This window comes from Cottoperca gobio, chromosome 4, assembly GCF_900634415.1.
Source record: "Cottoperca gobio chromosome 4, fCotGob3.1, whole genome shotgun sequence".
Lineage (NCBI taxonomy): Eukaryota > Metazoa > Chordata > Actinopteri > Perciformes > Bovichtidae > Cottoperca > Cottoperca gobio.
Genome location: NC_041358.1, coordinates 23,929,302 through 23,951,770, shown reverse-complemented (window position 1 = coordinate 23,951,770; position 22,469 = coordinate 23,929,302). Strand labels below are relative to the sequence as shown.

Genomic DNA, 22,469 nt, shown 5'->3' with positions numbered 1-22,469 from the left:
TAATTTCTCAGAGAATCTCTGTACGGTGTAGGTTTTCATTGGATTTAAAATGCTCAAAAGACATTGATGGGGTCCAAATAGCCCAACACTGTGGCCCGCAGTATGTAGATGACACCTGCCAAAGTCTTTTACTACATTCTCAGAGTAAACAGATTATTAATGTATGTTTTTAATAAAAATGCTGTTGAATAATCGCCCTAATCCCCACAGTATAGATAGGATAAATAACCCTACTTTTGCTCTCTGCAAGAAAGTCAGGATGATGTGGTTTCCTGCCAAAAAAAACATTCCTCAGACAGTGTTGGCTGATGTTGCAGACATTAGAGAATAATGTTCCTCATTTCCTCAAGATTTGTGATGTACAAGACACAGCCTTGGCTTTATCTCTCAGGAAACACGACTACCAAACAGCTCGGAGACCTTAACTGTCTGCAAATCAAGGCTGCAGCTGTGGGAGCAGTGGTGGGAGTGACGGCTCTTTGAAGGGAATCAGATCTTATGTCTACGTTTCTTTATGAGAGCAGGACTTTGTTCACTTGTTTTCCCTTTCTAGCAAGAATAAGAGCAGATCAATTATAGGCCTAACACAGTCATGAGGATAACATGTTTCATGCAGCTCTATCATCACGGTTTCTTTTAAAGGAATAATTTGACATTTTGGTAAGTACACTTAATTGCTTTCTTTCCCACAGTTAGATGAGAAGATTGATGTTGAAGCCCGAGAGGAACGGCTAGCTTAGGCTCTCTAAAAGTTACAAAATCAGCCTACCAGAACCTTTAAAGCAGAAATAAACATTTTATTTCTTGTTTGTTTAACCATGCAAAACACTGACGTGTATGAACGCTGTGGTTTCACGTGGGGTCAGGAGCTATGACCAGGATGTAATAACTCCACTGGCATCTTCACCATGACAACAGGAGTTCAGAAAGTCACTGCCATCCGGCCAAGAAATAGTCCCGAGGTATCACTCCTCAGAAAACCACAACATGATGCAGCAGTCGTCAGTGCACGAGATAAACAATGACGTGCTGATTAGTGAGATGTAAAGGTTCTGGTAGACTCATGTTGCTTTGGACAGAGACAGGGCTAGCTGTTCCCACCCGCTTCCAGTCTTTATGCTAAGCTAAGCTAACCCTCCTGGCTCTAGCTTCATATATAACGCACAGATATTAAATATTCTCATGTAACTCTCAGCAAGAAAGCAGCTGTTAAATGTATTCTTCACATAGTTTTAGTTCTGAGCTTTTTCTGTCTATTTTAATGTAAGTAAAATATGTCATTTTTTTTTTACTTTAGCTGCTCAACTACTCAACATTCAACTCATCTGTGTCTTTTCTACTTGTAACTTATAATATAATATAAATCTTTGCTATGCAACCATGAAGGATTCAAACACCTCATCTCTTTTGTAAAAAAAAGAATAGTGCAATCTATAATCCTGAAACCCTTGTGTGTGTCCTCACCTCCATTAGTTTTAGTCTACAGACGGGGAGGTCTGAACCGGTCCAAACCAACAAAACTGCCTTTTTATTCTCTTGCCTTACCTGACTTCAACCTGCTTTCTGTAGGTGAAAAACCCACATCTCTGTGCAGCAAACAACTAAAAATAGTATCCACAGTGGAAATCATCAAGGACACATATTTGGCAGCGTGTTCCCCGGTTAGTGAGAAGGGAAGGTGGGAGCATAGAACTCCCTTCCTTATGAGTTTGACCTATTCATACCAAGCGATAGAGAAAGGTCTGACCACAGAAGCACACGTACAGACAGTGAAGTATGTTTGTGGATGTCTTCCACTGTGGAGCGTTGATGCTCTGCTGCACGAGGCTCTGTGTGGCCCTGCACGTCTCACACGGACAGCAGCTGATCTCGGCTCGCGGCCACACAGCGACAGGTCAGACTGCACAATTCCTGCATTAATATTCATGCAATTCTGCGCAATGCCTTTTTTGATCTTGTTAATTAGTGTGTTCTGGGTTGTTTGCATGCTTTTAGCTTTAATTTGTTTTTCAGTGCCTATTGTTATTTTCTTCTTTTTTTTATTTTATTCAGAGCACACCTTCCCATCAACAGCGTCCACCCTCCCTCACTATGCACCTTGCTTTTTGGATGACATAATTGCTGTTTTGCGAGAAGGTGTTGGGAACGACGGTGAACTCACAAACTCCACTTTGACTCAGTTTGGAATCTGCAAAGTATCTGAGAGCTCATCAGGCTCAGTCTTATTACAGCTTGCTATGAAAACAAGGAGAAATGGATTGGAGCTTTTGCATCCCACTGGAGGTATCAGTGCTCTCTGAATGCAATACATTTCTGTTTGATTGTTGTTGTTTTTAATCTTACAGCATGTCTTGTTTTCTCCCTCAGTGCTCTGGGCAGAGGAAGATGAGAGGGGAACGCTCATGTTGACCTTTGACCTCCCACCGTCTCCTTTGCTCAACCTGAACCCTGTGCTGCTCTTGGCATTTCAAAGCCCCCCAACGAAAGGAAACCTGGACGTCACTTTCACTAGTCAGTCGCTGCATCCTCACACACAGGTAGAGAAAGGTCTGGTGTGAATAATACATGATGACAAAACTTTCCTCAAGTTCCAAAATCTGTTGATTTCATCACAGACAAGAATAATATACTGTTGTCTTTTCTAGTCTGTGTGCATTTCAGGAAAAACGCAGTACATAATGCTGACAGGAAAAGCATCAGAGGGCAACGTTCACCAGAAATGGAAGATTTCTGTTGATACAAAAAAACCTGATTTGAGTAAGATATGACACGAGTGAGATGTGATATTAGTAAGATATGACACGAGTGAGATGTGATATTAGTAAGATATGACACGAGTAAGATGTGATATTAGTAATATATGACATGAATATGACATGAGGGAGATGTGACATGAGTAAGATATGACATGAATATGATATGACATGAATATGACATGAGTGAGATGTGACATGAATATGATATGACAGGAGTAAGATGTGACATTTCTTCTCTTTGCAGACCGAAGCCTACGAAACATCCTTATTGGTGGAAAATCAGGAATTAGCATCAGTATGACTCCACTTCTGCTTTTCTCTGGAGAAAGAGGAACTGATTTAAGGTTGTTTTGGTTTTCATGTTCTATATTGAAATGTTATCAAACTATTGTCAGAGAGGTGCTCAGCAACCTTTTTTACTCTCTTTCTCAGATACACACACACGTCAGAGTTATCCCGGGCCTCTTCACAGACCTCCTTCCTCTGTGAGCTGAAGCGTTTCCTGTGTGACGTCCAGCCTCAAGACCCCCCTGAGTCCCCTCCACTCCAGCTGGACTCCTTACAGTCCATGCCCCCCCTGACACTGGGCTTATCCTCCAGCGACACCCTGCTTGCAGGACTGATCAACTCCTCTTCTCCTACCATATTCTCCTTCACTGGCCAGGGCTCAGTGCTTCAGGTGTATCGTGGCGAGTTAGCCTTGTCTCCTGCACTGCTGGAGGAGATGAAGCAGAGGTTGGAGCAGACTGGGATTCAGGTAATGGAGGTACTGCGAGATGAGGAAGAGGAGGTGGGTCACAGAGCCACGCAGAGGCTGGGAAGGCTCAAAGAACTCAGTGCGTTTCCAAAGAAGGAACCGGCAGCAGGTGATGTGTACAAGAAAACTCTTAAGCAGTTGTTCCCAATCTCCCCCCCCCCCCCCCCCCCCCCCCCCCCGTCAGATGAACTCGTGGACACCTTAATCCAAACCCCACATCATGTTCCAAATGTGTTAATTTGATCTGATTTTAAAGTGGCTTTTATTAAACTGTTAATTATATAATAGTGGATGTTTTAATATTCTTTTCATATAATTGGTCTGTCACTGTTTTTAAGTCAGTTTAAGTTTGCGTTATTCGACTTACAGTGGCAGAATGTGGATGTTTAAAACATTTATTCATTACTTTAAGATAACTATTTAAATTGTTTATCCTCTAAGTTATTTAAATGATTTATCAACTACTTTTAGCTAACTATATCAACGAATCCACTACTTTTAGCTAACTATTTCAACGTATCCACTACTTTTAGCTAACTATATCAACGAATCCACTACTTTTAAATAACTATATCAATGTATCCACTACTTTTAGATAACTATATCAACGTATCCACTACTTTTAGATAACTATATCAATGTATCCACTACTTTTAGATAACTATATCAATGTATCCACTACTTTTAGCGAACTATATCAACGTATCCACTACTTTTAGCTAACTATATCAACATATCCACTACTTTTAGCTAACTATATCAATGTATCCACTACTTTTAGCTAACTATATCAATGTATCCACTACTTTTAGCAAACTATATCAACATATCCACTACTTTTAGCTAACTATATCAACATATCCACTACTTTTAGCTAACTATATCAATGTATCCACTACTTTTAGCAAACTATATCAACATATCCACTACTTTTAGCTAACTATATCAACATATCCACTACTTTTAGCTAACTATATCAACATATCCACTACTTTTAGCTAACTATATCAACATATCCACTACTTTTAGCTAACTATATCAACATATCCACTACTTTTAGCTAACTATATCAACGTATCCACTACTTTTAGCAAACTATATCAACATATCCACTACTTTTAGCTAACTATATCAATGTATCCACTACTTTTAGCAAACTATATCAACATATCCACTACTTTTAGCTAACTATATCAACAGTATCCACTACTTTTAGCTAACTATATCAACTGTATCCACTACTTTTAGCTAACTATATCACATATCCACTACTTTTAGCTAACTATATCAACATATCCACTACTTTTAGCTAACTATATCAACATATCCACTACTTTTAGCTAACTATATCAACATATCCACTACTTTTAGCTAACTATATCAACATATCCACTACTTTTAGCTAACTATATCAACGTATCCACTACTTTTAGCAAACTATATCAACATATCCACTACTTTTAGCTAACTATATCAACGTATCCATTACTTTTAGATAACTATATCAACGTATCCACTACTTTTAGCTAACTATATCAATGTATCCACTACTTTTAGATAACTATATCAACAGTATCCACTACTTTTAGCTAACTATATCACTGTATCCACTACTTTTAGCTAACTATATCAATGTATCCACTACTTTTAGATAACTATATCAACGTATCCACTACTTTTAGCGAACTATATCAACGTATCCACTACTTTTAGCTAACTATATCAACGTATCCATTACTTTTAGATAACTATATCAACGTATCCACTACTTTTAGCTAACTATATCAATGTATCCACTACTTTTAGCAAACTATATCAACGTATCCACTACTTTTAGCGAACTATATCAACGTATCCACTACTTTTAGCTAACTATATCAACGTATCCATTACTTTTAGATAACTATATCAACGTATCCGCTACTTTTAGCTAACTATATCAATGTATCCACTACTTTTAGCTAACTATATCAACGTATCCATTACTTTTAGATAACTATATCAACGTATCCACTACTTTTAGCAAACTATATCAACATATCCACTACTTTTAGCTAACTATATCAATGTATCCACTACTTTTAGATAACTATATCAACGTATCCACTACTTTTAGCTAACTATATCAACGTATCCACTACTTTTAGCTAACTATATCAACGTATCCACTACTTTTAGATAACTATATCAACGTATCCATTACTTTTAAATAACTATATCAACGTATCCACTACTTTTAGATAACTATTTCAACGTATCCATTACTTTTAAATAACTATATCAACGTATCCACTACTTTTAGCTAACTATATCAATGTATCCACTACTTTTAGCTAACTATATCAACGTATCCACTACTTTTAGCTAACTATATCAACGTATCCACTACTTTTAGCTAACTATATCAACGTATCCATTACTTTTAAATAACTATATCAACGTATCCACTACTTTTAGCTAACTATATCAACGTATCCACTACTTTTAGCTAACTATATCAACGTATCCACTAATTTTAGCTAACTAATTAGTTAAGCTACTTCACAGTTTCCCCCTGCTTGGGAATCAAAGCCCTAAAGCACTGTAGACTTGTATTTGTAATATTCTTAAGTCCATCTGAGATCAATTTCGATTTCGTAAAGATCCCGTATAATCACTTTTTAACTGATGCATTCTGTTACCTCTAGAACAGGAGAGATCCAGTACCGTGCCTTTCTTCTGTTGCGGGCCCTTCAGACGATGGCCCGTGCATATGAGCTGCAGAGAGGATTGCGGTCTACCAGAGATGGCACCCACAACCCAGTGGGGGGCAACATATGTGGGCTGAAGAGCCTCACCGTGTCCCTTGAAAAGCATCTTGTGGGACCAAACACCGCCAACATCAACAACTGCCATGGCTCTTGTGCTTTCCCCCTGGTCAATGGCAACAACCATGCGGTCCTGCTCAACTCCCACATTGAGAGTGCGAATGTGGACGAGCGGGCGCCATGCTGTGTGCCTGTAACCTACGAAGCCCTGGAGGTGGTGGAATTGAACGACCATGGGACTTACATCTCCATTAAACCAGATATGATAGCAAAGGAGTGCGGGTTGCCGCTAAAGCTTTTTCTTTTTGGAGTGTATTTGCGACACGAAATATATTTATACATATTTAACACAGCCTGTTTGTCACTCGTAAGTGTCACATAATTGTTAGTTAACTGTCATGTATGTATTCGCACAGTATTAATTCACAGAGGGCTGTATCCCTTCACATATATAGACAATGTATTATTTGCAGTATTCTCACACTTAGATATATTTAAGTTTATTCAAACCAAAAATATAAGTATTATGATATATTATTCTGTAAATAATCATTTTTTATTATTATTATTATTTGAATTTGTATTCAAGGGAAAACTTCTTATCCACAAAAAGATTCCAGTTGTTTTTGAAAATATTGTTCTCAAACTACCAAATTAATAACTTAAACGACTGCTGATGACAATATAAGAATATGTTACAATGTGGCGGGAAATAACGTTTTGAAAAAGGAAGATTTTATTAAGTTATTTAGGCATGTCCTGTCTGACAAGTGAAATGGTGTTACAAACAAAAATGGATTAAATGTAACATTCTGTATTGTTATTATTATTATTATTATTATTATTAAATGCAAAGTATATTGAAGAGTGTTTGTGCTCTTTATTCAGAAACATGTCGTTGTAAAAAGTTGATGACATTTATTTTGTGTTTACAAATCATACTTTAGGTTTGGGTTTCAGGATTGCTTTGTTGCCAATTGGCTTTTTTCTTCTTCTTATCGCTCCAAGTTCCTCAGTTCCCCACCACCACATGAAATTGTCCCATATGGAGATCTGTTGACAGACAGCAGGAAACAACAGTCGGGTTCAAAAAGGGACGCCTCAAATACACACATGAAAGCAGAAAATATCTTTATAAATTCACTTGTTAATTAGATTTTACCTTTTGTGATTGCCAGTACAGGTTTGCTTCATTTTTAGTAGAGTGATCATTTTATAGTTCAGATTTGATTTATGTCCGCTTGACAAAATAAGACATACTGTAGTAGTATGATGCATACTTGCAATGCATTGTGACTGTGTTTTTGTTTGCATTATAGAGCATTTAAAAGGTCTTAATCTGTCATCAGAGGCACTGCTAGAGATGTTGGGGCTCCTGAAAACTGTTCAGCAACAGCTTTGAATAAAACAATAAATATCTGTAACTCGTGGCATCTTTCATCAGCCCTGTCTAGCTCTCAAGTACTAGCTCTGCAAAGATGTTGAGAAATATACCTGTACCAATACTGAGTGTGCTAATGCATTGAACTAATTAGCCTAGCCTGCATTAATCTTGCATAACCAAATCTTAATTGTGTCAAGCTCCTGAAAGCAGTTGGATTATTTGACGCCCATAAAGGTCATTTTGAAATGAGCAGTAAACTGGTAACACTATTAAAATAAAGAAATGAAAGTGGAGCATGGTATCGGTGCTCATCCCTGTACTCAGCATAACAAATAGTTGACTAATGACTATACGGATCCCATTTACATCCTGCAAAACATTCAGTGTAAAGTACCTTCAACCTGCACACGGAGACGTAAATAAAGACCTCCATTGATTTGTACCACTTAGTAAGTGTGAAAAAACACAAAAGCTTAACCCTTTATACAAACAATAGGTCTACTCTAGGCTACCTGCGTTACAGAGATAGACAATACCTGAGTTATTGAACCATCCTGCAGACTTCCAATGAAAGACATTATACCGGTCTCCTCAACAAAAGAATCCATTGCATCTAGAAAACAAGAAATATATAAAAGACACGGTCGGCCTGCTGACTTTAACAGAGGAGAAACAGCTTGTGGTATTGCAAAATATAAAATTCACAGAAGCAGCAGAAGTACAGTATCCATGTTGCATGTTACTGCAGTAATGCAGAAACAAACCACATACAATGTTCTGTGACATGATGACAGTACTCACCATGCAGTTCACCGACTCCTGAGCTCACAAGCATTACGACCAGTGCCAGCACTAAGCAGCGGTTCATAGTGAAGCCTTTCCATGGATTTGGAACATCACTCAAATTTTCGATGGACAGAATACGGTCATAAGACACTGTGGACAGACACAAACGAGTCAGACGCTACTTGCCAGAGAGTTCACTCGGTTGATTTTAGGGTGGACGGGAGTCTTACTTATGTTTTCAGATGTTCCCACTTTGGCTCCTAAAGTCCTGTAGGTTTAAATTTAAAGCTGCAACCAAAATGAAGCTGTAAATTAGAAAATTCTGTTTTTGTCATGCATAGTAATAATAATAATAATAATAATAATAATAATAATAATAATAATAATAATAATAATAATAATAATAATAACCTTTATTAGTACAAGATTAGACAGAATAAGAGCATTTACAGTACAACAATCACAGTGTTGATGTACATGAGTCTGAAGTACCATTATAAAAATAGCAGAATTAAAATAGCAGAATTAAAATAGTATAAAATAACATTGGCACACCAGTCTTGTAAATGTTTTAAACTATCAGGGCCATATTTTGAAAGTATGAGATCAATTATTAGTATAAGAACAATTGAAAGTCTAAGTTTTCAAATATTCAATTCAAGATTTAAATGCTTGCAGGCTCCTCCAACAATGCAACATACTGTATACTTAAGACATAATTTTTTTTTAAATAAAATAAAATAGCGCTAAAGACATAACGGTGCAAGTAGAATGCAGTAATAAGTAAAATACATATAAAATATATACAAATAAAATAGAATAAGATAAAACAAATGTAACATTTTAAATACTGTTTACTGTAATAATATATAAATATGTGGATCTCTGGAATAAACAGATGCGTGTACTGTAAACATATGTAAGTACGTTGTTACAGAGTATATGTGCTTGTATTGCTATGTGCACAGTCTTTCAGACGTCCTGTGTGTCATAGACTAACATAGGACAGCTTAAAATAGTCACAGAGTTAAAAAAGACAAATGTGATTTAAAGAATATACTTTTATATGAATGTCTGAACAGGGAAATAAGAAACGTACCTGATTTGACCCTTCAGTTGTGTCTCACTATTGAAGTAAAGGAGGTTGTTTTGATAGGGATTTCTGTTCTGCAGGCACCAGAGACGGCGTTATACACACCCTGCACCATGCTCCTTTGCTCCTTGACTGACAGGCACAGATGAGAGTTGTTGAAAAAAGGAATGGGACATTTACTGAGACTGTATACTTACCAGCAGGCTATAGGGGGACAATTGTAACCAGCATTAGCCTATAGTTCACTGATAAGTAAAATTAGATGCCAGATGGGATGAAATAATTTAGCTATTATTCTTCCCCTGTGTGGGAAGAACAACATAGGGCTACTCTTTCACACCTTACCAGTGTGTTTAGTACCAGTAAGTGAGAGGTGGAAGTACATTTACTCATGTACTATACTTAGCCACACATTTCAGGAACTAGCACTATTTTGTGCTACTTTTTATTTCTACTCGATTACATTTCAGAGGGAAATGCTGTACCTATGTGAGAGCTAAAGTAACCGGTTTACAAATTAAGATTTTAAATGTATTGTACACATTCAAATGTACAAATATTTCAGACATGTACTCACCAACTCACAATAATCAATAAAAAATAATAATATATATATACATAAATATTAATCATAATAAAATATTTTATTTTAATAAAATAAATATTAATCATAATCAAAAAACAAAACAAACAAAAAAATATATATACATAAATATAAATCATAATAAAATATTTTATTTTAATAAAATAAATATTAATCATAAAAAATAAAATATTTCTATAGTTTAGTACTAGTTTAATAGTTTAAATTTATACTTTAAACTCAAATAAAAATCCAATTAAATTTGGGGCAACTTTTATTGTTTTATATTTATGTAGGAATAAGATCACCATGAATTCAGTGTTTATCGTATAGTGTTCGAAATGTGTAAGTAAATCAATGTTGACATTATAATTAGTTTTACACAATACATACACAATCGTTCAATTGAGTCTAAGTGAATGTATACATTTGTACAATACATGTGTTATAGATTAGGGGCTCATCATGCGTCATATTTCCACAGTAACACGTCATGGCGGACAGGACACTCCCCCCACAAAGACTGCAGCCTGCTGCCGGCTCTGAGCGCAGCATTAGGCGAAGGGGAGAGGACAGAGAGCCGCTGGTGTGGACGCTGGCCGGATGGTTAAATCTAACCTACAGACGATTTTGAATAGTCATTGTTTTGTTAGAGAAAAAGAGAGAAACTTATCCGAGATGCCTGTTATTGAACAATCCAGTAATAAACCTGAAAGTGAAAGGTATGTTGTAGTCGTTGTGAATTGTCATAAAAATAACAAGCTAGGCTAAATTTAAAAGCCGCGGCCTAGCTAAGAGATGCGGTATATTTCCTGGAGTGGCTAGGCCTATTCCCCGTGTTTCTTGTTTACATAACAGCAGTATTTATTAAGGTTGACGTTTCCAAAATACATCGTGAATCACGTTTTGATTTGATTCCTTTTCATAAAACGTCTTTAAAAATCCCCCCTCAATTATAGAACTACATCCCGGTTGTATGACATTAATTTAACATTGGTATTTATTCAACAAACAGACAACATCATAATCAACACTGCTGTTGATATCCATGCTATAGCTTGTATAGCTATGACATAAGCTAACGTTAAACGCCACAGAAACGCATTACATAAACCCTGAGATGCTAGCTAGCTAGCTAGCATGAAAGGGGCCAACTTATACATTGATGGCATTTTATCTAGCTTATATGTTTCAATAATACCCCGCGTAAAAATATTGAATAACTGTATTTATTTGGTTATTAGCAGCGTGTTTGCTTAACTTTGATATAAAAGTAAACGTTTTGAATTGCTAGCTGCGTTAGCTAACGGCTAACGTTATAGCTACGTTATGTTATATCGCAGATGTTTTCATGTTTTCGTCGTTGCAGTGAAAAGAAAAAACTGTGACAAGAAAACAACAATATTATAATAATATTGTTTTATTATATCTCACGTTAAATTCAACGTTAGCTTGTAAGAATGCACGGTGCACTAACAAAAAACGTTAATATAAGGTTATGTAAAGAGAGCTTGTTGCTAACCAACGGAGTTGAAATGATGGCTGAATTGATAATTTGTGGCTTCATGGCTTGTTTTTTTCCATTTCGCCCTCGGGCTCAGGTGTCAGCCTTCGTTGACATTTTGAATCGACGTAAAATGATTAGCTGAACCAATTTAGTTTACTACGGGGGCAGTCCGTCAAGATAGTTAACCAGCAATTACAACAACCTTTGCTATGTGCTATCTAACGTAGAAATATATCAACCATTGTGGGGGCTTTTGTCAGCCAATAGACTCCGGAGACTGCTTGTTTGCTGGTTCACTCCCAATTAAATGTAGTGTTTGCATTGGGGCTGGAAATAAGAATACAGTAGAGAGTTATGCCTGGAAATAGGTGTCATTATTTTAGTAACTTTTGAGTGATTATCCTTGTTGTGTTTTTACCTAACTCGTGTCCTGACATGATTTTTGTCGAGGCTGTTTGTGTAGTGAAGGTCTTGTAGGAAATTTCCACTGCACTGCGAAGGGGGGGGGTGGTATGGGCAATTTTGAAACCAGTGATGACTCTGTTTACCCATGAATTTTTTTGGCATTTAGGTCAACAACAGTATAGATGCTGTTATATATTGTTAAAGATTGTGTACATTATGTTAAGGTATTTAAATGCAGTTTGCAGGTGCCCTTTTTAAACTTGAACTGATCCTGTGGTCTACTTTTGTGATTCGTGTTGTCCATCTGATGCAAACCCATTTTCCCATAATGCTTACATTATGATATCCCGCTAGAGATGAGTGGTCTTTTGCATGATATTCATACAAGACAAAGGTGCTCTTATGCAAGCAGAAGAAGCTTGAGAGACTCATTGCTTATGTGACCAGAGCAGTTGTCTTTGCCAAGACAACCTGGGGTGTGAATGTGTGTTGTGCTGCCTGCTGTAGGTATGGGGATTTCAAAAAATGCTGTTGGAGAAAATGGAGACGTTGTGTGAAACGCTTTATGCTGTGTTTGAGTTTTAATGCACAAAAAGGGGGCAGTGACCGTTTTGTATAAGGATGGTGATTGGCTGCTTTACATAATCCAATAATGGGATTTAAGGAGAATTTGTGTAAATTGGCAATCTCCAATGCCTTGCAAAATTAGGAAATATGTTGGGTATTGCATATTGACTTGGTTAGTCGGAGTTATGGGAGTGACAATGGTTCTCATTTTGTTTTCGCACATCTGCTCTACATATAGCACAGCAGTGGCATTTGCGTAAGAGAGCATCTGAGAGCGTTTGCGGCGCTGTGGTGGCGCTGCTGCTAATGGGTTGTGTTCCCGATAGGAGCTCTGAGAATAGGCCTGTTAACTATTAATGTATGCAGACGTACACACAGACGTCTGCGCTTGTAAGCCAAGCTAAATCCACAGAGCACTTTGACTGGCCTTTGAATTAAAGTAGCTGATCTGTTGTTTGTCTGTGGTAAACTGGAGCGACGCGGTCAGTGCAGCAGGACTAAAGTAGGCTGGTGGTTGGACAAACAGACCCTGATCCTCTGGCAGCCTTTCTCTAAGAATCATTTGTCAAGCTTAAAGTTGCCCCACAGAAACCAAGGCTCACAAATCTGTTTTTGGAAGTAAAGACGTCACTCTTATTACATAAACAATTATTTTTCCACAGGGCACAGTGATGAGGATCGTTACTTTGTAGTGAATATTTGACTGAAAGTAACACAAACCTCTCCTTAATGTAAAGTGTCAACACATCATACAAACATCTGTGTCTGAGATGAGGACAGTTACTGATTGAACAGTGCCCACCAGTTTTGTATTTTGTTTCTTAAGACTCACTCAACTTAAGGAACAGTGTTACTGTATTTTCGAAGATGAATAACTCAACAGTGTAATGTCTAATCCCTCTGTTTATATTTTAGTTTGGTAGCAGAACCTCCAGTGAATACTCCACTTATAATGGCTCCTTCTGTGTGTGCGTTTGTTTCGCACTCCAGTATCTCCAATCCCAGGAGGTGCTCCCGCTGTTGCAGTAACCCGTGTCCGGGGCCTCTGTGGTGCTCCTGATGCCCCTCTCCCACCCCTGAAGATCCCAGGTGGGCGAGGGAATGACCAGCGGGATCGCAATCTTTCAGCTAAGCCATTCTATTCTGTAAGTTAAACCACTTTTTAAATATTTTTACAGCAATTTGACTTCTCTAAGGAGGAGTAGTGTGCTTTTGATCAGGAAATGCAGTGTGCGCCTACTTTGGGATAACTGACAAGTTTATCGACTGGGAGAGAGAGAGACAAACACAAAGGCAGTTGTTTGCAATTCTACACTTTTGAGTGTTATCACTCTTTGTTCTCCGTCCAGCTGATGATGTAATTGTTTTGTTGTGATGTTATACTGCTGCAGTTAATCACAGGCTCTTTTGTTGTGTTTTTTTTGTAATATGTTTGCAACTGTAATGCTTTGTTCACACTAAACGCAAAGTGAATGTTTGCCTTGCCTCAAGCAAGTTTGAACGCTTGATAATTTGTGTTTTACTTTGCAAGGTTTATTAATCTTGTTCACTAAAGCCGCATGAATCCAAAATGAATAGATTTCGCTCTGATTTAATTGCACTAAACGGATCAATCAAAAGGATGCAGAAAGAATTACATCATGATACCAATTTGTAAAAAGTCGGACTTCATGCTGTCGTGCTCAAAAGACGACAAGCAAAACAATTTTTAAATGCTTGTTTTGTGAATGGAGTTTGGTTTGATGCTAACATTCCATGTCCAACAAAACAGACCATAAAGCTAGCTTCATACATTCTGATAGTGACGGTAAGAGGGACAATTCGGCACATTCCCCTGGTCACACTACAAGAGCGCTGATCAAAATGTTTCATAATAAGCAGGATGTCCCGGACGTGGTTGGGATTTTTTTAGATGACACTTAAATGTCGTGTTCCATTTACCCCGTGCACTCTTGAGCTACGGCTCATCTGCTCTGTTAAAGCAACACAAACTCCTGTCTGTTTATGGCACTGAGCGTGATACGCTTACTTGTTTTTATCTTTACTGCTTCTCATGTTCAGGTATTTTGCACAGCTGCAGTTGCCTTAGCCAGCTCTAAATTTGTTTTTGTAATTGTCAGCATGTTTTCCTTTCCTTAACCAGCATATTTCTTTTCTCCAAATCATAACTGCATTTCTTCTTGCATTCTGAAACTTTCTTCTTGATTGATTGATTGAAATTAATGCATTTCTGTTGTCACACTTTTCCTCTCGGACGTGCAGGATACTCAGTTGCTGGTTCTTGAGGAGCCTCCCCCTGCCAACGGCAGAGTGCGCTTCTTGCTCTTTGAGCCTCGTCGCTCTGAGGGCAAGCACTGTGTCTGGAGGGCGGCGCTGAAAGGAGGGAACCTTTATGTTGAAATCCCTCCTGGAGCTTTGCCCGAGGGCAGCAAAGAAAGGTCAGGAGACGAAACGCCTTTTCAGCAATTAAAAGTCTTGTTCAAACTTTTAAAGTTTAATTATCTTTACGATTTGAAAGGAAAAAAAAGGTACATTTTGTAAACTAAAAGATTGTGTCGTCTGCCACGTAAAAAGAAACCTTTGTGGTTTCTTAATTTGTACGATAGATGAGCTGTTAAAAGATAATTAAGTGACAAAAGGTCAAGTTTTAGCTCTCTTTATTGTTAAGATCTGCTTTTATGCTGTGGTATTCATAGAAATGTGCTTAGATCATCATGAATAATTATTTCCCCCTGAAGCCCATTGACATCCCTCCTATAATACATTAACATGTGTTGTTTGTGGTGTTTCTCTACAGTTTTGCTCTTCTGCTGGAGTTTGCAGAAGAGCAGCTGCAGGTTGGTCACGCGTTCATCTGTTTCCACAAGAGCCGTGACGATAGAGGTGAGACTTTATTCTTCTGGATTTCTTAAATTGTTAAACTGTAAATATAAAAACTTACAGAAGTGAGGGAGGAGGACCGTACGAAGTAACATTAGGAACACAGGAAACAGTTGGAAGATATCAAAACTTATAGGCAAAATATACCTGAAAGTCTAACATTTAGAATATCTCAGTGTGTCACGAGCTATTTATTTTCCTGTAGTATGGCAAAGTCAGAGGAAGATGTGTGTAGTTGTTGCAAGCTATTAATAAGTTTTCTGATATTTCATGTATCCAGTATACATGCGTCGGCTCAAATATCAGACTTTCCTAAAATCTAAATAAAATCTAAATGTGCTGTTTATCTTTCTGTATTTAGATCCCCATTAACTACTTTAACACCAGCACTAGCTACTCTTCCCAAGGTCCGCATAAAGGAAGTTACAACACTTCCAATAGTTTAATAAATAATAAAGGGCTTTTCACATTGTTGTTTTCTAAATCTGAGCCTCAAATGTAAATGCTTTCATTTTCCAATGTTTGTCAACATACTGCAAGCTGTAATGTACTATATACATGTACACTTTGAGATTTACATCGGAGTACAACTTGTCTCTCCTCAGCATCCCTGCTGCGCACATTCAGTTTCCTGGGCTTTGAGATTGTGAGACCGGGTCATCCCCTCGTCCCCTCCCGCCCTGACGCTTTCTTCATGGCTTACAGCATCGAGCGAGACTCCTCTGATGACGATTAAATGACGCTGAGCAGTTACAGATGTTTGTTGTTCTTATTTCAATCCATACCCACACAGCTTTATGATTTTCGGGAAATGAATATATTATCCAAGTACAATATGCTAGAGGTTTTATTTTTGTTTGCTTTACCTACCATGTGCTGTGTCTCAATTATATTTGCACTAGGGTAAGATGTTAATATACCAGGAATGTAGAGCAAGCGGCCACATAATATCCGAGCATTGTGCCCTCACCGCTGTATTTCTTTCCATGATGTGTAGTGCTGACCTCCTATTCTCCCTCCCCAAACACCCCGACGATCATTTCCACGGTGTAATATTTATGATCAATTTAAATTCATCTTACTCTTTGTAAGTAGATATGTTTTCATAGTAAGTATCGGTTGATTCTCCTGTTTATTATAGATTTTTTTTAAATGTGTGCATGATTTTCATTTGTTGCTTTGATTCACTTGATAGAAATCTGCATGTTGTAACTACTAAATAAACGTGCTCACCTACCCCTGTGTCGAGGTATGCTTAGAAAGAACGAGGTCATGCGATGACGAAAGTGTTCACACCTGCTGCAAACTGCCACTTCTGAAGTAGTGCAACAGCGTCCACCTACATTCATGCTGTTGAACTCATTTGTACAAAAAAAAGAAAGAAAAGAAGTTCAAACCTTTCACAACTCTGCACAACTGCTGTAAAGTGGACATAATGATCTGTTTAGGAAGAAAGATCCATCGCTCAATTCTGATTCTCAATGCTAATTGGTCTGAAAAGCACTTCCCTTGACTCATTCTGAGACCTTTAGTGTTCAGCATTGTCGTCATCTTGATGATTTATTAAGAATAATCGTACAATGGAGTCAGGGACGAACAAGCAAAACAACTTCAGCACAATTATTAAAATGGTGTCTTAAAGCAGAGAGAAACTTCATAACTTGTCACACAATAGTTTAGTCATATACAGTTCCATCTGGGGGAGTTGTTGTGATGTACGGTTACTGACGATTACTATGATGAAAAATAATCCAGCATCTTAGATCTCTTTGACTATAAATATCGTGATAATAATTGTTATCATGAATTTGTTTTGCCACGATAATCTTGTAGTGAAAATGCATTATTGTGACGGCCCTTACTCCATCACTTATAGTAATAGCTGATAAGCTTTTAGGGCCCTTAATGATTAATATTACAGCAAGAAATGAGGACATGTATATGAATGACCTTATTGTTACAAATGGCTGAATGGGAATGTCTTTATCAGTGTGTGTTTGACCGTTGTGCATAATACAGACTGACAGTTTACAACATGTTGGACTCAAGAGTCACGAGAAGAAGGATTTCATTTCACGATGGGCCGTACGTATTCAGCGTGAGCCACAGCTGACTGGTCACGCTCACAACTGTCTCAGGGTCTGTAAGCGACATGTACTGCAGGCACATGCAGTCCTCCCAATGCAGCTCAGACTGATCCTGGATCAGCCCTCTCTCTGCCAGCTTCATCACCAGCAGGGCTCGCTTGACTGTCAGCCAGTTGTGCACGGCGGTGGTCATAGAGCCCCCGTGATTGAAGAGTGGGGCACACGGTCCCCAGAGCAGCACCTGAAGCACGGCCACCATGTCCGCCATCTGCGGCCCGCTGCTCTCACTCTGCAGCAGAGAGGCCAGATACAGGAGCCCCCTTCGGTACGAGGACTTGGACAGGGTTGGAACTGAGCCCAGAGGTGTCAGGCCCTCCTGTGAGTGGAGGCAGAATTGAATTAGGGCTCCAATCTGGGATTTGATGTAGGTGACGAGGTGAGCTGCAGACAGAGCAGATGATAGCGGGGTTAGCACCACACGAGGGGGGCCATGTGTCCTCAATAACATCTGGATCTTTTTCTCTGTGGTTCCCGACTCCATTTCTTCTTTCCATCTGCTGGTCTTGAAAGCTGTCTTCATTTCAGAAGCATCCTGCTCTAGGTTGTTTTCTCTCTCCTCATTCTCCCTGTTGGGCCACACTAAAAAGATCCCCCGAGGTCTGAGCTCAGCTGCAGTGGCACTAATCGCGTACAGATGTTGTGAGCCCATTAATATCTGCAGCAACAGAGCACATACATGTCTGTCATAATCCACATAATCTGTGCTCAGCGAGCTGCTGACCTGGACAAAGTCCTCGAGAGTGGCGTGTGGCAGGTCTCTCTCAACACTCGCTGAAAGCCCTTTCTGCAGGAGAGACTGAACAGAGGGCAGATTAATGTTCCCATGAGCTGTGGCACACTCACTGCTGCCTCCACCTGCTGGTTTAGCAGCAGTGCAGTTTGGTTTTAAAGGATGAGAGGGGTCTTGAGTTTGTAATATGCTGGAATCCTTTCTCAGGGTGTTGCTTGCTTGGAAATGAGCAATCGCATCTTTCACATTGACATGCGATGTCTGGTGTTTCGTGTGAGCTGAGGAGGTTTTACCAGTCTGTGTGTGTACCTGCGCAGAAAGACAGAAAACTCAGAAAAGTCAAATTCCTGAAACGCTTGCGCAGCAAAAGTGTTTAGTGTTATCTAAAGATATCTCCTCTGCTCTTCCTGTTGCAGTTATGACACCTGATGACAGTTTAGAGGAAGTGTTTCTGGTACCGCAACTCAGTGTGACATCTCGATAAAGATCACGTTTGTATTACCGGCTGCTGTCTGCAATGTGCATACCACCTTGCTTTGCACACAATCTCAGTTGCAATGTGACCCCAAGCGAATAAAGTGAACATTTGAACATTATTTATTATCGTACAGAACATACTGTAATCTATGTGGAGTGAATAAATCATTACCCTTAAACCGAGCGTCCTCCCTGGGAGCTTGGGGCTGCGCAGGCTGTAGTAAACCGTTTCTCCAATCTGCTTTGGCTCGCTGCCCTCACACAGCAGGAAATCCTGAGGCCGGTAAGAGCTGACGTCCCTCTCTGTGGCCTCCCCCTGCAGCAGGATCCCAGCCTCCACGTTCTGTGCCATTCTTCTCAGGAAGAGTAGATGTCGATGCTGAATCCCCTGAGAAACAACCCTCTGGTCGTCAAATCTGCTGAAGAGCTCGTGCAGATGTTCGTCTGGAGTGTCAAAGGACAGCTGGAAGAAGGGCAGTGGGGGGACAGGACTCCCACTGACAGGGGTAAACTCTTCTGTCTCCTCGTGGAAATGGGTGTCGGGTATGGGTGCCAGCATGTACAGGGGGTTATCAAAGTTTTGAGGGCGTCTTTGCAGTGGAGACAGAGGAGAGAGTTGAGGCACATTGGATCCAGGGAGCGAGAGGGTGCGAGCTAACCTTTTCTTTGGAACAGGCGGCGGGGTGCCATCGGAGAAAAATCTCACCTGGTGTTGGGAGGGATCTGAGCAAAACAGTGCGAGAGATTTAGGTCAGACGTGGGACAGTGAGCAAGAGAAATAAACATGTTTGGGGAGTCTGCATCCACAGACACTATATAATATCATAATATATATATATATATATATATAGTAGTTTGCAATTCATTGTCTGTCACATGCTTGTTATTGAAAGTAAAAATTTCACACTTCCTCTCTTTCAGTTCTCACAAGAAAGACGAACTGAGAAGACTGAACCACACATTATAGTAAGCAGCGTCTTTTGCCATCACTCTGAGCAGAGTGTGAACCTCACACCCGTACATGATGCAGAAAGCTTCTTTCATTCAGAACATGCAAGTCTTTTCCCTCGCCTAAACTCCCTTCATCCTTCTGTAAACCTACCGTAGCGCTGGTGTATGGGGCACTGGTCTGCATGACAGTCAGTGGGTTCAGGGAAGACGTCGTTGTATGTGTAGTTTTGATGCTGGAGTCCAACAGGGCTGAGCAAACCACAGTCAAACTCCACACTGGAGCATCTGGAGGAATGGCTCCTGATGCACAGAATAACAAAAACCATTTAAGTGTATCCTCACATTACCAAATACATTTAATTATCCCAATTAAGTAGGATCTTTAGATGAGGATTATGGGTTTGATCGAATGAAAAGCAACTAAGAGAATGTGTAGAGTAATCATACACTTCTAAGAGGATCTTACCTGTGCTGTTTGACAGGCAGCGCTGGTGGCTGTTCCTCCGCTCTGCTGCCAGGACCAGACGCCATCGGGAATCTGCAAAGTTACAACACCTAACCTGCTCCGACACTTGTCACTGAACGCGGTATGTGTGGAGCTTACAGGTGGCCAACTCAGTGCCTCTCTGAAATACTTCCCGTTTATCTCGGTAACTCTCTGTCACTTTTGTCTGCCTCTCTCTCTCTCTCTCTCTCTGTTTTTTTGGCTCTTATTATCTTTTGCATTTTTTGTGTTTTTTCGTCTGAGCTTGAGGTTGGCACCGGAAATATGGTATCTGTTCTGAGGGCATAGCTGTTCTCTGAGCTAACCTCAACTTGTAACCGTTACAGCAAAGCCCCCTTCAATTTGCACTCTCTTCTCTTTCTTACTCAGCATGAACTTCTCTCTTTTGTATGATGCAGTTTGAGCCTTTGCACACGCAATGCCTTCTTCGGAAATGACAAACTGCTCTTTTGCCGAGAGGTCAAAGGTCAATCTTGCACAAAGTCACCGAAACTGAAAGGCCAATATGAGAATAGTCATGATTTAATAATTTGGATGATTGCTTACTATTATACTCCAACTGTAATTAAGCAGAAATAAACATTATCATCTTTAATTTTGTAGCACAGCAATGAAACATTTAATCAAAACAGCACTAGAGACCATCTTGATGCAATAACACAGAGAGAACTCGCACACACGTGTCTATAATATAATATTCTATTATCTGCTATTATTTGTGCTGTAGTGCTACCGAGAGTGTATTCCTGAGGAGAAGTGTGTGTGCTGCTGAAGAACTCTCATCACACACTTCATCTGGGTTAAGGGCTGAGGCTCTAACATATTCTCTCACTGTAAGTTCTGCTATATTTAAACCAAAACAACAACCGTCTCATTGAAAATCATGATGACAACGTGTAAACATGTTGCGTAAATGACGTGTGTATTATCACATCTGAGCTGAAAAGGAGCTTTGTGAAGGGAAATCTGCATGTGGTGATTAATCAGAGCTTCAGTGTTAAACTCTTCGTGTATTACAGGGTAGAAATATAAAACTGGAGATGGTCATTAAGTATCATTAAGTGTCAATCAAATCCAAAATATGAAGACGCCTGTCATTGCTATCAATATAACAATGACAGAAAAGGTAATTAGAAGAAATAATTATAATCTTTATACGGTGCATCAATTAGTCAACAGATATAATTACTCGGTTGCCAATTTATTAGGTACACCTACTTAAAACTAATGAAGTCTAAAACAAATCTTTTTCCGCAAGCTTTTAGTGTGTGGTTAACGGGTCAAACTTTTATTTTAGAATCCTTATTATTATTATTATTATTATTAATAATTATTTTTATTATTATGTATTATTAATAATAATAACAATATATATATTATTATGAATTTATGAATTAATTAATTGTATTATTATTATTATTATTATTATTAATAATAACAACAATAAATACTATATTATTATTATTATTATTTTATTATTATTATTATTAATAATAACAATAAATACTATATTATTATTATTATTATTATTTTATTATTATTATTATTAATAATAATAACAATAAATACTGTATTATTATTTATTTTATTATTATTACTAATAATAATAATAACAATAAATACATTCTTATATAATTCCATTTTTACTGTAAAACACACTGTGTTTTTGTCAATCATCATCTTTTCTTTATTTTGTATTATATAAATTATTGAGTGTATTATATAAAATGTGCTTTATATATATATATATATATATATATATATATATATATATATATATATATATATATATATATATATATATATATATATATATATATATAAACTTGATAATACAAAAGCCCTGAAATAAATTCATACCTTCCGGAAGGTTATCATGTTTAGTATTTGTATTTTGTTTACCCCATTTACATCATTGGGATATAATTCACTGAAGGTAAATTAAATATTAGAAACAGTGCAGATAAATGAAACATGGCATATTAGAGAGAAGTTATAAAACTTGCTTTTAGATTTAAACTGCCATTTGCACTCTTCTGCATATTGCTGTGTGTTCTCTTTTTAAAGAAGTGACAGATCTGTACGTGGATTTAATGAAAGCAGAAACCCTTCTTCAGAATCACTTATGTCATGC

At 38.3% G+C, this 22,469-nt stretch overlaps 3 protein-coding genes and 1 long non-coding RNA gene across 4 annotated transcripts; 2 read left to right on the top strand and 2 right to left on the bottom strand.

Annotated features, from left to right (window-relative positions):
- Positions 1 to 339: 339 nt before the first annotated feature.
- amh (anti-Mullerian hormone) lies at positions 340 to 6,988 on the top strand. Its single transcript, XM_029430206.1, is given in 9 exon segments — positions 340 to 660; positions 1,570 to 1,894; positions 2,053 to 2,283; positions 2,368 to 2,537; positions 2,646 to 2,757; positions 3,001 to 3,100; positions 3,189 to 3,591; positions 3,594 to 3,622; positions 6,201 to 6,988. Coding segments are annotated over 8 exon segments (1,665 nt in total). The 5' UTR covers positions 340 to 660; positions 1,570 to 1,776; the 3' UTR covers positions 6,703 to 6,988.
- Positions 6,989 to 7,183: 195 nt separating this feature from the next.
- On the bottom strand, positions 7,184 to 9,916 carry LOC115007373 (uncharacterized). The gene is made up of 5 exons (XR_003832175.1): positions 9,590 to 9,916; positions 8,721 to 8,778; positions 8,506 to 8,640; positions 8,241 to 8,317; positions 7,184 to 7,373 (listed from the first exon to the last, which is right to left on the bottom strand). It is a non-coding gene; the product is annotated as an uncharacterized LOC115007373 (long non-coding RNA).
- A 780-nt stretch (positions 9,917 to 10,696) lies between these two features.
- oaz1a (ornithine decarboxylase antizyme 1a) lies at positions 10,697 to 16,762 on the top strand. The gene is given in 6 exon segments (XM_029429813.1): positions 10,697 to 10,888; positions 13,636 to 13,702; positions 13,704 to 13,790; positions 14,908 to 15,083; positions 15,443 to 15,528; positions 16,131 to 16,762. Coding segments are annotated over 6 exon segments (666 nt in total). The 5' UTR covers positions 10,697 to 10,769; the 3' UTR covers positions 16,262 to 16,762.
- Positions 16,763 to 17,008: 246 nt separating this feature from the next.
- LOC115007110 (inactive tyrosine-protein kinase PRAG1) lies at positions 17,009 to 20,466 on the bottom strand. The gene is made up of 4 exons (XM_029429812.1): positions 20,297 to 20,466; positions 19,982 to 20,130; positions 19,052 to 19,602; positions 17,009 to 18,711 (listed from the first exon to the last, which is right to left on the bottom strand). The coding sequence occupies exons 1-4, from the start codon at positions 20,359 to 20,361 to the stop codon at positions 17,599 to 17,601; spliced, it is 1,878 nt and encodes a 625-aa protein (XP_029285672.1). The 5' UTR covers positions 20,362 to 20,466; the 3' UTR covers positions 17,009 to 17,598.
- Between the last annotated feature and the right edge of the window lie 2,003 nt (positions 20,467 to 22,469).

Bases quoted from the DNA above. Each gene is read 5' to 3' on its own strand.
- LOC115007110 (XM_029429812.1), bottom strand. From the start codon at position 20,361: ATGGCGTCTGGTCCTGGCAGCAGAGCGGAGGAACAGCCACCAGCGCTG. The intron at 20,131-20,296 runs GTAAGATCCTCT...TCTGTGCATCAG, and splicing joins CTGCCTGTCAAACAGCACAG to GAGCCATTCCTCCAGATGCT. The intron at 19,603-19,981 runs GTAGGTTTACAG...TGTTTTGCTCAG, and splicing joins CCCCATACACCAGCGCTACG to ATCCCTCCCAACACCAGGTG.